The sequence below is a fragment of the Physeter macrocephalus genome, chromosome 6 (assembly GCF_002837175.3).
Source record: "Physeter macrocephalus isolate SW-GA chromosome 6, ASM283717v5, whole genome shotgun sequence".
Classification (NCBI taxonomy): Eukaryota; Metazoa; Chordata; class Mammalia; order Artiodactyla; family Physeteridae; genus Physeter; species Physeter macrocephalus.
In genome coordinates, this window is record NC_041219.1 from 97,188,681 (window position 1) to 97,204,546 (window position 15,866).

At 35.7% G+C, this 15,866-nt stretch overlaps 1 protein-coding gene across 1 annotated transcript in view; it reads right to left on the reverse strand.

Moving 5' to 3' along the window:
• Nucleotides 1-947: 947 nt before the first annotated feature.
• The window catches only part of CNTN1 (contactin 1), a 232,519-nt gene continuing 217,600 nt past the window's right edge, over nt 948-15,866 (reverse strand). The window contains exon 24 of the mRNA XM_024122931.1: nt 948-1,220. Within this exon, the coding sequence (XP_023978699.1) occupies nt 1,144-1,220 (77 nt within the window). The 3' untranslated portion in view covers nt 948-1,143. The remainder of the gene's footprint in view (nt 1,221-15,866) is intronic.

Sequence of the window (15,866 nt, forward strand, 5' to 3'; positions counted from 1 at the left end):
GTATTCATAGCCAGTTTTCGGTATTGCATTGAAGCAGGAAATGAGTTTAAAACTAAATTAAAAAAAATAGGGAATACTGTAGTTTTTCCAAGCTACAGGTGATTTTTTGATTCCATACCTTTAATAAAGAGAGGTTTTACTTAGAATGAAGCACAAAAACAAAGTCACTAGAATATTAGATAATTCTGATATTCACTTAACTGTCATTTATTCCTAACTGTGCAAAGACTGTCACATCTCAATTAAAAAATGGAAGCACTCTACTTCTCAAAATTCATCATTTCACGTATGAATAAATACAGCAACATGATGATACTCTAACACAACAGCTGTGATTTTTTGAGGTTTGAAATTGATGATAAGAAAAGCATAAAATAATGTCAGAGTAGAATACAAAAGTAAAAAAAAACTTCACGTAGTATATTAATTTTACTATTAAAAAACTAACTTAAAAGTATTACTGATTCTGAAAACCAAATATTTAGAAAATTACTTACTTCCAAAATAAGAATACTGAAAATAAGTTCTAGAATTTGGTTTTCAATATTCAAAATCATCCAACTCATTCAGTAGAATGTTTTGGTATTGGAAATTATGTTAAATGCTTTAGTTGTACTTTTTTTTTTAAGAAAACTCAAAATGCCATGAATGATAGGGGCCATTCAAAAATATGCAGGACCCAAAACAGAGAGGATAGTACAAGAGACTGTATTACTCTTACATTTACCACATACGATCAACGTTTCAACCTCTATTATATGTCACAACTTGTTATTAAATTTAAAGCACCTGTGTATGGTGATTTTACTTTCACTCTACAGCCTATGGTATTGAATTGAACACTGTAAATTGTCCCATTGGATTAAATCATGCAACTGTCACAGAATTAGGTTAAGTGGTTTATAAGGCATATTGGAACGAGTTAAAAATCATTTTATATCCATTTAAAAGTTTATTCTTTTGGATGAAGGGGTTCCTGAATGCCTCAGTCATAACATATGCTGTAAATCAGTTGGATAGTTTGTTAAAGTATAATTTATTTGGCTTAGGATGAAGTTGCAGGAATTGGAAGGAATTGTAGTCATCACAGAGATGGAGGGTGTCCTCTGAGCTGGGCTGGGAGCAGCAGTTCTCATGCCACATTCAGAATTCCAAGTACACAAGGATGCCAAGGGCAGGCAGCAGGGAGCCAAGAAGACATGGTGATAGGATGGATGCACCTATAAGGTAAACCAAAAAAGTGCATATTATTTCATTGATAACAGTCACTGTTGCTCATTTACCCTGCTATGGGTATTATGTAACCCTGAAACCCAAGTGGTTCCTTTAAAAAAATACTAGCTTCACTTAGTCTTAAGTGACTTAAGAAAAACAAAAATGTCTGATCAAGGATTTTGTGTGTGAGACTGTGTGGACTGTTTATACCAAAAGTTCATAAAAATCATTTAAGATAATAAGATCACAAATGTTTCTGTTTTTCCTGTGATCCAGCAGTCCCAAACTCCTACCAGAAGGCACTAGGTCAGGAAACATGTATAAATAAGTGAAAAATCATAAGTAAGCTGTGAAAAAATAAGATAAAGAGATGCAGCAAAAATGCTAATAATGTTACATGGGGCAATGACATCATAGGTATACTGGAAGATCCTACATGAATTCATATCCTAATGGTTTTAAAACATTTAGGGGCTTATATGCAACGATTTTAGAAATGTATGCGGTACGCGGGCCTCTCACTGTTGTGGCCTCTCCCGTTGCGGAGCACAGGCTCCGGACGTGCAGGCTCAGCGGCCATGGCTCACGGGCCCAGCCGCTCCGCGTCATGTGGGATCCTCCCGGACCGGGGCACGGACCCGTGTCCCCTGCATCGGCAGGAGGACTCTCAACCACTGCGCCACCAGGGAAGCCCTAGAAATGTATTTTTGATAATAATAAATAATCTATTCAAATTTTTATCTAAAGAACAATTGCCCTGAGAGATGTTATGTAAATGAAGAATAAAAATGATGTAATATTCTACAGACTTAAATTATGTCTTGATTGCCACCTAGAAGGGCTCTTCCTGTGTCAGGTAAGTTTATGGGTCCAAGTCCGGCTTCACTGGAATTCTTGAGAAAGGGCTGAAAAGTGGGACCAAGAAGGTACACTCTTCCTTTCAACTCTCCACAATTATTAGGTGCTCTCTTCAATGAGCAAAAAATACAGTCAACAGCTTGTAAATATAATAGATTTGTGTCCATTTTTGGAAGTTTATTCTCTAAATTTGAAACTTTAAATCATTGTTATCTACTATATCAACAGTTGCCTAAATAGACCTTTCTTTGGAATATGCCTCTACGTTTAGGAAGATTCAAGGCCATTTCTCTCGAATTTGGTCATTGAAAGCACAGTCATACTCCCTGTAAGGTGGAAGATGATTGTGTCTACCTGCATTCCGTTATTGCCCTGTTAGCAGCATTCAGTGCTGCATGGAAAATATGAGAGAAAACATTATCAGACACTGATAAAGGGGTTCTTAGAAATGAGCAGGACAGTGAAGGTAAAGTAAGGGCAGAACAGCAAGCACTATATAAACAGCCCTTGAGTAGCTGCTTATAGCCTCTTTATGATAATGCATAACGGCATTATCGGTAGCAATGATGACACAAATAATGACCATGATAGCTGCTATTCACTGTCCTACAGCCACAAGACAGACACCACACTGGCCATTTATATGTATTATGACATTTATACAATAGATTATGATGGCAGATCTTATTTTCCTGACTTTATAGATTATGTAACTCAGATTCAGGTAAAATGACTTGTTCAAGGCCAGTGGCTAGTAGAAGGCAGAGCCAGGATTAGATCTCAGATTGGCCTGGCTCCAAAGTCTATCCTCTTTCTACCTCTCTGCCACCTTCTACAGATTGCTTTGGAAAGGTACCAGTTCTGGAAAAGCATTAGGACACTACATCTTGCACTTAAAGTGTCAAGGCAAGGGCACAGGAGGAAAATAAATGACGTACGGGAAAGCAGAGCACCTAAGCTGTTTCAAAGTGTCTTTATTCTTGTAGTATTTTTCCTTCTATTTTTCTACACAGATATTTTAAAACTATGCCACAGCCCATATATTATTTTATTCAATAAGATGACCAGTAACAAACCTTAATCACACAGAAAAACATTAGCCTTCAATGTTTGACCTAATTTAAATGATCTTTCCGGAAGACCTTTGTCTGAGAATGACTGCAGGGTCTCTGCAACGCTCTGTCTTTGACCACGAATTACATCAGTGATGGGTACACATTCATGTATTTGCCTGAATATGTGGGTTGACTAAGTACAAACTGTGGCCACGGAAAGAAGGTTAGTCAATTGTGGATGCCATTTTGAAGTTTTGGTGTTACTATGAAAACCAAACACAATTTCATAATTTGTGGCTTCAACATCAGGATATTTGATTTATTTAAAATAAACTTCATGTTTATGTGTGCTATATTTAATTCCTCTAATGGCTCAAGCTTATGTAATTGTGGTCTTCATCTTCAATTCTCTTCCACATTGCAAACACAAATTAGAGACCTGACTGATTTACTATTTTAAAGTCATTTTAAATGTGGGATCCCTATATTCTTGAGGGGTTTTAAACATATATTGGTTGTCCATCTAACAAAATGTACATCAAGCATAATTTCAGTACTTAACATGGTATGTAGTAAACATATATTTTGCTTTTCACATAGCTACTGAATATCAAACATGAAAAAGTCATCAGTCTGGTTAATTACTTTTGCCTATAAGAACAAATGTAAGGCCAATTTAGAATACTATGTCTCTTCCATTGGATTTCTTGATTTTTTTTTTTAACCTAAACTGCCCAGATTTATTTTTCCCTCAGGAAGGATTCCTGCTAGAGGGAATTATATATTGAGAAGAGACATTTAATTAAAAGTTAAGCAGTGCTTAACAATCTCTCCAGGTTTTATGCTAAATAGACAGCCACTCTAGTCAGTTTTTAATACAAATCTCTTTTCTGATGCTTAAGTTTAGATACCATGGTCCAATCCAAATTGCTAATGTTTACTATTAATACCTGGAATTTTCTCCTTGTGGTGTCATGTTTATGATCACACCTGTTAATATCTCTAGCTTGTGAACAACTTCAGGACAGAGAATATATCCAAATCATATTTTCAGCTGTGTTGTCTAATACCAAGCCCAGCAAATAGTGAGTTCTTGAACCATAAAGTGATAATATGAATAATTCTTCCAGTTAAAAGCCCTGAACCTTTTCTGATTGCAGAGCACAAGGTGGGAGAGAAAGTGAAGGGGTAGGACACCGGGGGTTTAAAGAAGACAAAGGCAACCACTGTGACCTGCATCTCTTATCAGAGAGATGATATTAAAAATCTGCAGTATCAGAAAGGCCTTATTTTACTGCTCAGCCCAAGGGGTTCTCCAACTTGTCTTGACAGGATGTTACTTTGGATTCCTTCAAAGCCTTATAAACATGGGTTGAGGGAAGAAAGCGTTTTGATAAGATGATTGATTCCCATGCCTAGGGGTATGCTTCATATATATTAGGTGTGTTAGGTATACGTCAGTGGGTGTTTGCTGTTGAAATTTGTCGAATTCACTAAAACTCCTGCTGGGATAGCAGCAAGTTTAGAGAAATATAAGAGTAAAAGTCTGTTTGGGATTGAGAGTAAAAATCAGCTCAGAGAGAAAAAGAACAAAGTCACCTGCCTTTATTCAGTTTAGTAGTATGACAGACACAGATAATGCCAGCTTGAACTTAAATGGAGACACTGCCAAGGTCATGCAGCAGCTGGAAAATGCACAAATGACCCCTTCATTGAGTGGCTAGTACTGTGTTACCAGTGATACTCCATATCTGCTTTATTTACTCTTCCCATCTTTTACTAGGAGCACCCAATTGTTAAACTACTCTCCCCTTGAGACGGCTCCCAACCCTAGTTAATTCCTGATACTCCTGCCCTCATCTTAGAAACAGCAACTGATCCAGAACTGATTGCTTCTTCCCTTAGACGTTCCTCTGGATTCTTCAGTAAGAACTCAAACCTTACATAAGATGTTTCTCCTTCCCACTTGAGTGGTGTTCCACGACTGCTCTGGGGTACGTTTCCTTGTTACATCCAGTCAATTACAGGTAGTCCGACTATCTATCAGACTACAGCTTTGTAATTGGTCCTTGGTTGTTTAGATTTTGAGAACAAACAGGCAAATATGAGGGTCTGTAAGCAGGTCACTGACCTAGCAGGAGATGTAAGGGAATACTGGGAATAGTGTAATGGTGCTCTAGAGCCAGGCAAAGAAAGCAAGAGTCCAAATACTACCTCTGCCTTTTATTGGCTAGGTCATCTTGAGCATGTTCTTTAATATTTTTATGCCCTAGTTCCTTCAAGTATAAAACAGGGGTAATATATCTCATGGCTTTATTGTGAGTATGAAGATGTGTATCAATGGTTCTTATATATATTTTAGCAGCAAAACCTTTCTTCAGAAACAATCATATGTGGAAGCCCATTTACTGAACAAGCAGGGAGAAGGGATGCTTTATTTAAAGATGGGCCTGGGGCAGGAGACCACAGATTTGTTGCCTTCTTTATGTTCATGCTTGTACCTGTACTCCCCCAAGCCCATCACTCCAGGCAATGTGTAGGGCTCTGCTTATCACAGTTTGAAAACAGCTGCTTTATGTAGAGCACTTCAAAAAGTGCATAGCTGGTAGAAAACTTCTGTAAATCATAGTGATTCATACTACATTTGCTGTTGTTCATCTCTTTATACAGTCCTACACTGTATTTTTTGAAAAGTAGTTGGATAAAAACAAAGCAAAACAATAGATAAAGCAGGTGTCCCCTGCAGACAACTTACATTTGAGACCTGTATGTCTACTTACTGTTCCCCAGTCACACATTGTGTCCTTTTAGATCACAAACATTCCTGAAATGTCCTTTCACCTATCAACACGGGGCATATTGGACTTTTCTGTAGTAGTCTAGCTCAAGTTGATCTCCTCTGTGACATGGTAGTCTGGGATCTTTGGTTTTAAGTAACTGGAGCTCAACTGAAGAAAAAGCTGATCTTACACTGCTTTGGGACAACTAGAGCTAGTTAACTGAATACCTGTCTCTGCCACGTTTCTGACTTTCATGTCTTCTTCCTTTGCAGATTGCCTCACATTCTCAGACTGACTTCTCAAGATAGACAAGAGAGTCAAGTTCACAATCATACATTCTCAAGATCAAAGAGATGATATTTTTTTTTAACCCCAATTCCAGTGAGAAAACTCTCAGGAAACATTCTTATTTGCAAAGTCTGAGTCATATACCTACTTTCAGACCAATACTGTGGCTGAATTAGTGCATTTGTGTGATTGAACTAGCTTGGAACAGGTTCCCATCCCTCAACCAATCACTGTGGCCAAGAAGGAAGGTAGCTTAAGAAGACCTCAACACTTTCTGATCTCAGATATTGATTAGGAGCTTTGTTTTTGGAGTTAGCCTGACCCGTTGGCAATTCTGGGTCTATCATTTACTGGCTGTGTACCCTTTGGAAAATTATTTGTGTCCGTTTACCCATTAGATTGTTGTGAGGTTTAAGTGAGAAAATGGCACTTATTTTCTTAAATTTTGTGGCAGAAATGGGTGAAAACAAAGGTTAAAGGAGGAAGGGCTGTTTTTTACTTTCAGATACTGACACATAACTTAATGTATGAATGAATTTTCTGACCAAGAAAATTTTTTAAAAATTCATGTACTCTAATTTTCTTGCAGGACTTAACACTTGAAGGATGTGAAGCCATTGAGGCAAAAACAAATACTTCAAAATTTGTCTTGACTACTGGGATTTTACAGAATGTCTGAGACAAAACGATTATAGATTCGTTATTGGTTAATTCATTTCTGGAATTTCTATCTTATGTCTCTTCTCCCTTTCATATTTTTTTTCGTGATTCCCCCCACCCTTTTCCTGATTCCCACCTGATTTTTTACCCTTGACTAGAAACTGGTGTAGAATTTGGAATAAAACTCCTGTAACTCAGTGAGGTTAATGTTAAAATTTACTTTGGGCCATATATCAGAATTTTTATTTTTATAAATTGTCTAATGCTTATTAAGAATTAAAAGACATATCTTTTTAAAAAGTTAGTTGGCTCTGCTTCTAATAGGTCTCTTGGGGAAAATGTTGTTACAGTTTTCAATTTTAAATCCATTATTATAAGCATAACTACCTGCCTTTGACAAAATGGAGTTATGGATATTTACCCCAATCGCTTTTAAGAGTTTCTGGAAAAGACAACAAAAGAGAAATCAGAAAATAAAATGGATTTTTTCTTTGAGATACAGCAGACTTTTTATATTTGATGATTTTTTTGGTCTTTGATATCTATTATATTATAGTGTCTATGTGTATCAGCTTGCTTATTCTGTGTTTGAGAATTTTATCTCCTTATGCTTCTTTGAGATAGCAAAATACTAAGCTATGTGAAGAAGAAAAAAAAAGATAATTTAAGACCTATTTGCAGTTCTGTCAATAGCTAGTTTTGTAACTTTGGGCAAAAGAGAATATTTGGACTCAAAATATGGCTCTGAAGCTTGTGTGATCTTTGACCATTTTACTTGTCAAGGCTGTGGATTTTTCCTTCTGTAAAATGATAGGGTTCAATATTATAACTCCTTAGGGTCCTAACATTGCCATTAGTCTATGATTCTATGCAAACCATAATGTGTTTAAGAATATCAAGCATTGAGCCTAAAATTTGCAAAGATATTTGTTATATTTCCCCTTATTGATCATAAAGTTGATATTTGTTTATATATATACATTAAAAGCTTGATCATATAAGTGATAGTGGCTATGATGGTTTTTTTCAAACTGGTGAAACCCACTAACCTTGCTGCTCCTACTTATTTGGCAATTATAAATACATATGTCAAACAAAATAGTTTTTTGTGTTTTTTTTTGGCAAGGGTGCATGGTTTGCTGACAGCTTATCCTGGCAGTCATATGTTTTCCTTACTCTGGTCCTTTCCCTATCAGGAAATGTTAGATTGCGAGGATGCATTTCTTCTTTGAGAAAGGATCTAGCATCTCCAATAGAGTGATGACCAATTATTTGCTGGGAAATATAAAAGTAACTTCTAACAGTCCACTCACTAACAAATACATTCTAAATAACCTAATTTTGATATAATTTTGGGGCGAGATGAGACTATAATTCTGAGGACTTTTAAAACTGGTTTACCTACTTTTTTAGAAATGCAAGGAAGGTAAGATTTTCACAAAAGCTTGAGACTTGGCATTAGAAAGAATTCTACTTGAATACTGTTGCCCTCATTTGAGTGTGTGACCTCTGCAAGGTACTTAATCTCTCAGAGCCTCCACTTCCTTATCTGTAAAATGGGGAGTACAATATTTCCACAGCAGGGTATTTGTGATAAGTAAATGAAAAAAAAGTAAAAAATACATAGTAAATGCCATCTGATAATTGTGAATATGAAATATGAAATTTAGTGTGTTCACTTAAAAATTATTATCTAGTGAATATGAGAATACACTAAGCATGGGTGAGACATAAGAGACTCAGAACTCTCTCCTATTCTATAAAATGTTCAACATACATATATTGGATTTCATGGGTTTAATTTTTTCCTCAACTTATACAAAATCTTTAACAAATAACACTCAAGTTCTTTATTCACAAACAACCAGAGCCAGCTTATTAGATCATCTTTGCATTTGGTATTGGAAATAGCTGTTTGGCAGAATATTCCTACACGGGTAGCCCTGGTTTTGCAGAATGCATCAAACTAGGAGTGGGATCAGTTTTTCTCAACATCAATAAAATTTAGAGAGCCTGGGGACTTTCAGATGCTCATTTTATTTTGCAATATTCATAAAAACAAATATTATATTATTCCCTCCACTGCCCCAGCCTTGCCTTTCCTCAATCAGTTTTTGAGGCAAAGCGATAACAAGTAGAGCCAGAGAAAAAGTTTAAAAATTTGTGTGTGCTCCATTCCAAGGCTAATGGTTCCTCTTTAGTGCTAGGCTTGAGGGCCCAGTTGAGCACATCTATGACTAAGACTTCCTAGACAACTTCAGGAGCTACAGACACATACCCTACCAGGTTTACTTAAGAAGTACTGCTCCCTGCACCTCTCCTACATCCCCCACAGACATACTTGCTTCTTCTATAGTTTTGCCACTTTACATTTTTAGGAGAACAACTGGTGTTTTGTGGTACTGACAATGAAGAGTAGGAGTAAAACTAGTTGGTCATGACAGTCAATTTTCCTTAAACTTATCAGTGTATGTAATCAAAAGAAAGCTAAACAAAGGGAAGCAGGCAGGTATGTCTTCTTACAAAGCCCACTGAATTTTTCTTAGCTGTTCTTTTACATAAATTTGAGTAAAGGATCTTTTGCTGATTTTAATATTCATGCTCAAGATCATGACGGGCACAATGTTTGCTTGTAGGTGAGACCATGGAACAAAAAAGCCTTAGTCTATCATGCTCCTGGATGTCATGACTATTTATTCATAGAGGGTCTATTTTGTTTAGGCATCCCTAAAATTATAGGAGAGATGACGTATTTTTAGCAGGCACATATTTGCATGCCTATTTCTACTACCAATATTTGTGGGACAAATCATTCCCCAGTTGTAGGAAAGGATAGGTATTTTGCCTTTTAAATTTGCTTAGAACAGCAGGCTTTTCAAGAGGTGAGAGGATGGGATGACACAGAAAAGCCCCTGTTAAGCTTTGGCATTGTGAGCCTCAAAGTGGCAACTATATCCAGTTTCATGGGACTCTTTTGTGGGATGGAACTAGCAGCCATCTTTCACCCAGCTGGCCTACTTGGGGGTGGTTTCCAGTTCACATGTCAGGTTTTATCAAAGTATAGATGCAGATTAATTTCAATTTAAGTATTACCTCTGTTTTTCTTTTAAATCAAATCCTCATCTGTGAGGAAAACTCCAAAAATTTAAATGTACAGATAGCTATGATATAAGAATAATAAGATTTCTTTAAATCATTTATTCATAAGTTTTCTGGACAGTCTGGTCTACAGCATGTCCTCAACAAATATTTGTTCAATGGATTATTATTATTTTTTAATTTATTAAGTGCCTACTCTGTCCAGGGAACTTTTGCAACATGTTATTTTGTTTAATTCTTATAATACAGTTGAAGTATGTCTCATTATCCTCATTTGCAGATTAAAGGTCTAAGAGTCAGATTTGCCCACCTAGCACAAGGCAAAATTGGTTATTGAACTAAAACCTGGTTCTAAGCCCAGTGCTATTTTCTCTACCCCAAAGATGCTTCATGAATCCTTCTAAATATGGCCAGACAATGCAGTGGTCCAACTTTCCTTAATGTAACAAGTTGAGAGTTGGATTTTATTACCAGTATATAAACACCCCCATGTCACAACAGCCAAGGATCCTAGTCCCCCACTGGTTTCATGTAGTGGTTCAGAGTCACAAATACCTGGGAAGCTTTCCCAGGGCAAACCAGAGCAAAAGTCCCATTTGATTTTTCTTGATTCATCTTTGCTCTGGGGCTATGACAAGTGAATGACTCACCTGTTTGAGGTGGTGTTTTGTTATTTAAGATTTTCGTCCCTAATATAATCCTGAACTCATTTGTTTGTCAGACCTCGGGGTCTTACTGTAGGCCCCCTACTTACTGTAGGATTCAGTGTCATCCATCTATCAGCAAGGATTAATTGGTGCTTCTCTGTTTTTCCACATGCACATGAAGTTCTTATAAGAAACAGTCTGAATTCATTGAACCTTCAAAACTATTAAGAGGATCAAAATCAACTGAATCTTCTTTTTGTACTTCCACAGAAGAAAAAATTTCTCAGCTATTTTCACAATAGTCTGAAACATGTAAGGAGGTACTGGCTGAAATCAACACTAATTACTCCAAAGGATTTCTAAGAGTTTGTGCTTATTCAGTAGAAGATATAAAATAATTTCAATCACTTTGGATGGCATCTACATGGAATTTTTGTTCTTTTTATATATTTTTCAGAGTTCTTTTTTTTTTCCAGAAGGCTCATTCTTAGTCGTGTTTTCCTGATGCTAAACCCTGAAATTTTAAGTTCTTTCCAAATTCTTTTTAGGTTAAAAAAAGTGGAAAAAAAGAAGGTTGACTTTCATTATGTTTGTAAGGAGTTTATTTTAAAAAATCAACAGAGTAGTTACTCCTTGCTAACCAACAGGAATTCTGGGGAATGCTTTAAGAAACCATTTTGTTTATACTGAACAAGTCAAATTCTCTCACTGTGAGTGGAAATTGAAATTCATTTGTCAACATCTATATTTCTAACCAGTAATACCAGACTTCTCCCAGTCATTTCATTATAAAATTTTGAGAGTCATTATTGACTATCTCTCCATAAGACTTGTGCCTTGTGTCTCTATGACTCATGAGAGTGTGTTTTATACAGAGGGACTTTTGGATGTTGATTAATGATGATATACTAATATGCTTAAAATAACAATTAATTTTCAAGATATTGAAAGAAATATAAAATCTAGAAAGAAGTTTGAGACCAATGATTTGCTTTGACATTTATTTCACCTGGACTGTCCTACCTCTTGTTTCCCTTCCCTGGCTTTTCCGTATTAGGTTCTTCAGAGTTTGTCAGAGCACCACTTCTCTTGCCCTCTACACCATCTATTCCATCCTTATTCTTATAGCATTTTCCCATCCTTCTAAATTACTTAGCTCAGTTAATGATTGCCATGCAATCAGAATGTTAAACATAGAGTCATTTTCAAAGTGCTTTTTCCTCTCACTTGCAATACACTGTCTTGGTCACCAAGTACAATTGATTCCGTCTCCAACATCGCTCTAGAATCTCTCTGCTCCACTTTCTCTCCTGTCTCTGCCATAGTGATCCAGGACCTCGTTACCTCTTACTTAAACACAAGAAAAAGTAAAAAGATGAAAAAAACCAAAACCCACAAATCCAATCTGCCCCCTTTTCACAATCTGTATATAACCTATACTCCAATTATACTACCTCCCTCTCCTTTTTGTTTCTTGCATTAGAGACTCACTGAATGTGATGCCAATTTTATGTATTCTCAGAGTCAACACTTGTTTCCTCAAACTCATATGACCTATTACCCCCTTTTATTCCTGGAAAATGCTCATTGATCTTAAAAGTGTCATCAAGTATCATTCTTTTAGGTAACTGTGCATGAATTTAATGACTTCCTCCTCAGTGCTTGCTTGTACAACACTTAATACATTGTGCTGCCAATTATTTTTTCACCTGTCTTATTTATCTGTGACTTTACGGTTCCTTAAGAACAGAGACCATGTTTTTATTCATCTTCCAACTTCCAGGGACCAAGTTCTACCTAAGACATGTGGTGCTCAGTACAATTTTGTTGAATGAATTGAACTAGTGGTCTTGCTTCGGACCCCCCTCTGCTGTCATTCTACCCATGATCTCTCTTTCTCTAGGCATGTGTGAGAAGGACCATTCCTGAGAAAATGTGGTGCAGTGAATTTTTTTCCCTATCAAATCTCCACTTCTTTGTAGACTCAAAATCAAGCAATCATCCCATTTAACCAACATACAGTAGAGTGCTCAAGATGTAAATATGAACAAACAAGACCCTTCACTGATAGTCCATATTCTGAGGATGACTGTTAGCCAGAGGTTATTATATAATTTGGATCAAAAAGGAAATAGAATTCACTGAGAGAAATTAGCTGCATGCCAAAACTTTGCTATTTTTTCCTCTTGTGAGAGTTCTGCTAATAAACTTGTGAGCTTTTAAGTGTTATTTAACATCTTTCTTGCTTTCTGTAGTGTCTTGGCCAATTTTAAGTTGCAACTGTGTTCAGAATATAATCTTGGACCAGGAAAACAAGACTGTTCCTTTAAAGGGACATATTTAGATAATATTTTAATTTGAATACATACTTTGTGCTTTAAGAATTTTAACTTTAAATCAGATGAATTTTCCACTTGTACAGATAGAGTCTAAATAATTAAAAGAAAGTAATCTGAGTTTATTTAACTTCTTCAATGACCATTTGGATGCTGCCTCATTAGATAATGGTAGAGGCTGTGACAGGTCCTGTCTACATAGTTAACAAAATGTGGTTTGGGTTTGGCTGCTGGAAATCTCACTTCTTCCTATCTGGCATTTACTACTCATTCTGCAATAATGAATTACTTATAGAAAGACCTTGGTATTTCTGGGTGTTTTCATTTATCCTCCATTGTGCCATGTCATTTCCCAGTATCAGGTTTTTGTTAAAAATTGCCACACAAAATTAATCTTCTCTGGACATAGTATAGAGATTAAGAGTACATGTATTAGAGCTATAAATCATTTGAATCCTGGCGTCTCACTTTAACAGCAATGTGATTCTGGGCAAGTTACTTAAACTCTGATGCTCAGTTACTTCATCAGTCAAATGAGGATAGTTTTACCTAATTGTGTCTTATAACAATGAAAGGTACAGAAAGTGCATTGCTATTATATAAAAGTACATCAGAGTTGGCAGCTCTTCCTATTGAAATTACTGAGAAGTTGTTTTTCTGATCTGTTCCATTTGTCAAGGGATAGATTGCCACTTATCTGTGGTAGCTGCAGGCCACATTCCAAAGAATTCTTTACTGGACTCAGGAAGGAAAAGGTACTGGGTCAAGCCCAAACTGAAGGGGATTTGCAAGGTAACAACTAAGATCTAGAAAACCATTCAAGACTAGCCACAAGGCATCACACTGTACTGACTACAATTTAACCACTCTGGATTTCCAAGGTTGTACAAACTTGAAAATGGACCTTAGGTACTGAAGTGAGGCCTCTGCTTCTTTTAAAGAGCAGACCCTAGGCTATAATGCCCCAACTAGAAGCTGAGAAGACGGAGAAGGAAGTCACTGCTGAGAAAGGTACACAGACATGATCTACCTTGTAGTTAGAGTTACTGGATGTCTTAGCTAAGTAGGCAGTAACCATCTGGATGTGATTGAAATTTAATCCTGATCAACTCTGCTTCAATTTTTTTTTCTTTTTAAGATAGCTTCTTTAAGTTTTCATAGAATAGAAAGAGCTTAACTGCCTAATATTTGTTCATGAATTCAATTTACACATAATGAGAGCCTACTATTATTCTGCCCAGTGCTAGGGCAGAAACAGCCTTTCTTCCCCCTGGAGATCACAGCTGAATCCTAAGTCAACTACACTGCAGTGTTTTTTGTACCAGAATGCCCAAGACACCATGGAAGCAAACCTGAAATGAGGGGCAGCTGCAAGTGGTGGCACAAAAGGAGTTTTCTGGAGGAAAAGAGACCTGAGCTAAGAAAGAAGAGATGGGACAAAATATATGTATGTGCTTCACAAATGCCCTTCTATTGTGATAATAAAATATTTACCAAGAAATGCATACTAAAGACAGAGAATCTAATGAAAAATAATCCTTCATATTCAAAAGGAAATAAACTCTTATTCTAAGCCACTGCTTTATAATAATCTAATTTAACTTAGTTATAGTTAATCCCCTCAGAGATATTAATTTCCATGTCATTAATCCATAGAACACTCCAAAATTATAAAAACATGAAAATACTTTAAAATTTAAGAAGATATTTCATCGTGATCTTCTTGAACATAAATTTAATAGAAGATGAATATACATTTTGTTAGACTGTATTTCAATTATAGTTGCTCAATGTCAGAGAAGTTATTAACCTGGGAAAATAGCCACAACAGAAACATCTGCTACTTGGAAAAATGTGTAATCTTTCGTTTAAAACTGGCAATGTTGCATTCCATCTACTTTTTAAAAGCCTGAGGATAAGCCACAGAGGATATCCTCTTCACTGACCATATAGCATATCGGTATAGAAAATATACTAAACACTAGAGACGTGGCATTTTAAAAATAACACAAATAAATAGGAATTTATCAAATTTGCACAAATGCATCCTATGACTTGACAATCTCTAAATCTAAATCTAAATGTATATAAATACATTTAGTTCATCTTGTCACTAAAAAAATAATTCTCTAAATATGACATGGTAATTGATAATGTGATATGAAGACATTATTCTGTGTAAAGTACATTATTCATGTGCTGGCTGTATTGTTCACTGTAACTGCTGAAGATTAAATAAAATTATTGAGTAATTGCTATGCACTGTGATAAGCGTTCTTGCCTATGTTATCAATAGGTTAATTTTAAAGACAAGAAATTTGCTCAAGGTTAAAGTAAGGAGAGAATACCATTTCATTTCTTGCTAAAGCAAAAACTGTCTGATCATATTCTCACTGTAATTTTCCATCTTTTATCTAGCTAACGTTGCCTCATACATCTGACATGACTGCAAAACATATAATCTAGGATACTAGGCATAGACAACAATCATTAATATATAGAGAAATGATTACAATCAAATGTGCTCTAGGAAATATTTATAACACTGAATTTAATATTGCCTGTAAAGTATATGCCTTATTTTTCTTCCCAATATCAATGCTGGGACTCCTAGCATAATTTATTATTAATTTTATTAATCTCAAATTTTAGTAAAATAAATATTCATCCAGAAAGAATAACAAAGAGATTTTAAAATATGATATAATTTCAGATAATCACATAGTAATAAAAAGCGTCCCTATTTTCACTTTAATTTCTTTGAGAACAATGTAAATTTCCCCCTCTCTGAATTAGGGAACTAGTTTATAAAATTTAGATATAGAATATTTGTATACTTCTTTTATCTGACTTAAAATATTATTTAAATAAAATAACTCTGAATATAATTAATAGTTACAACTATATCTAATAGAAACTACTCCTTGA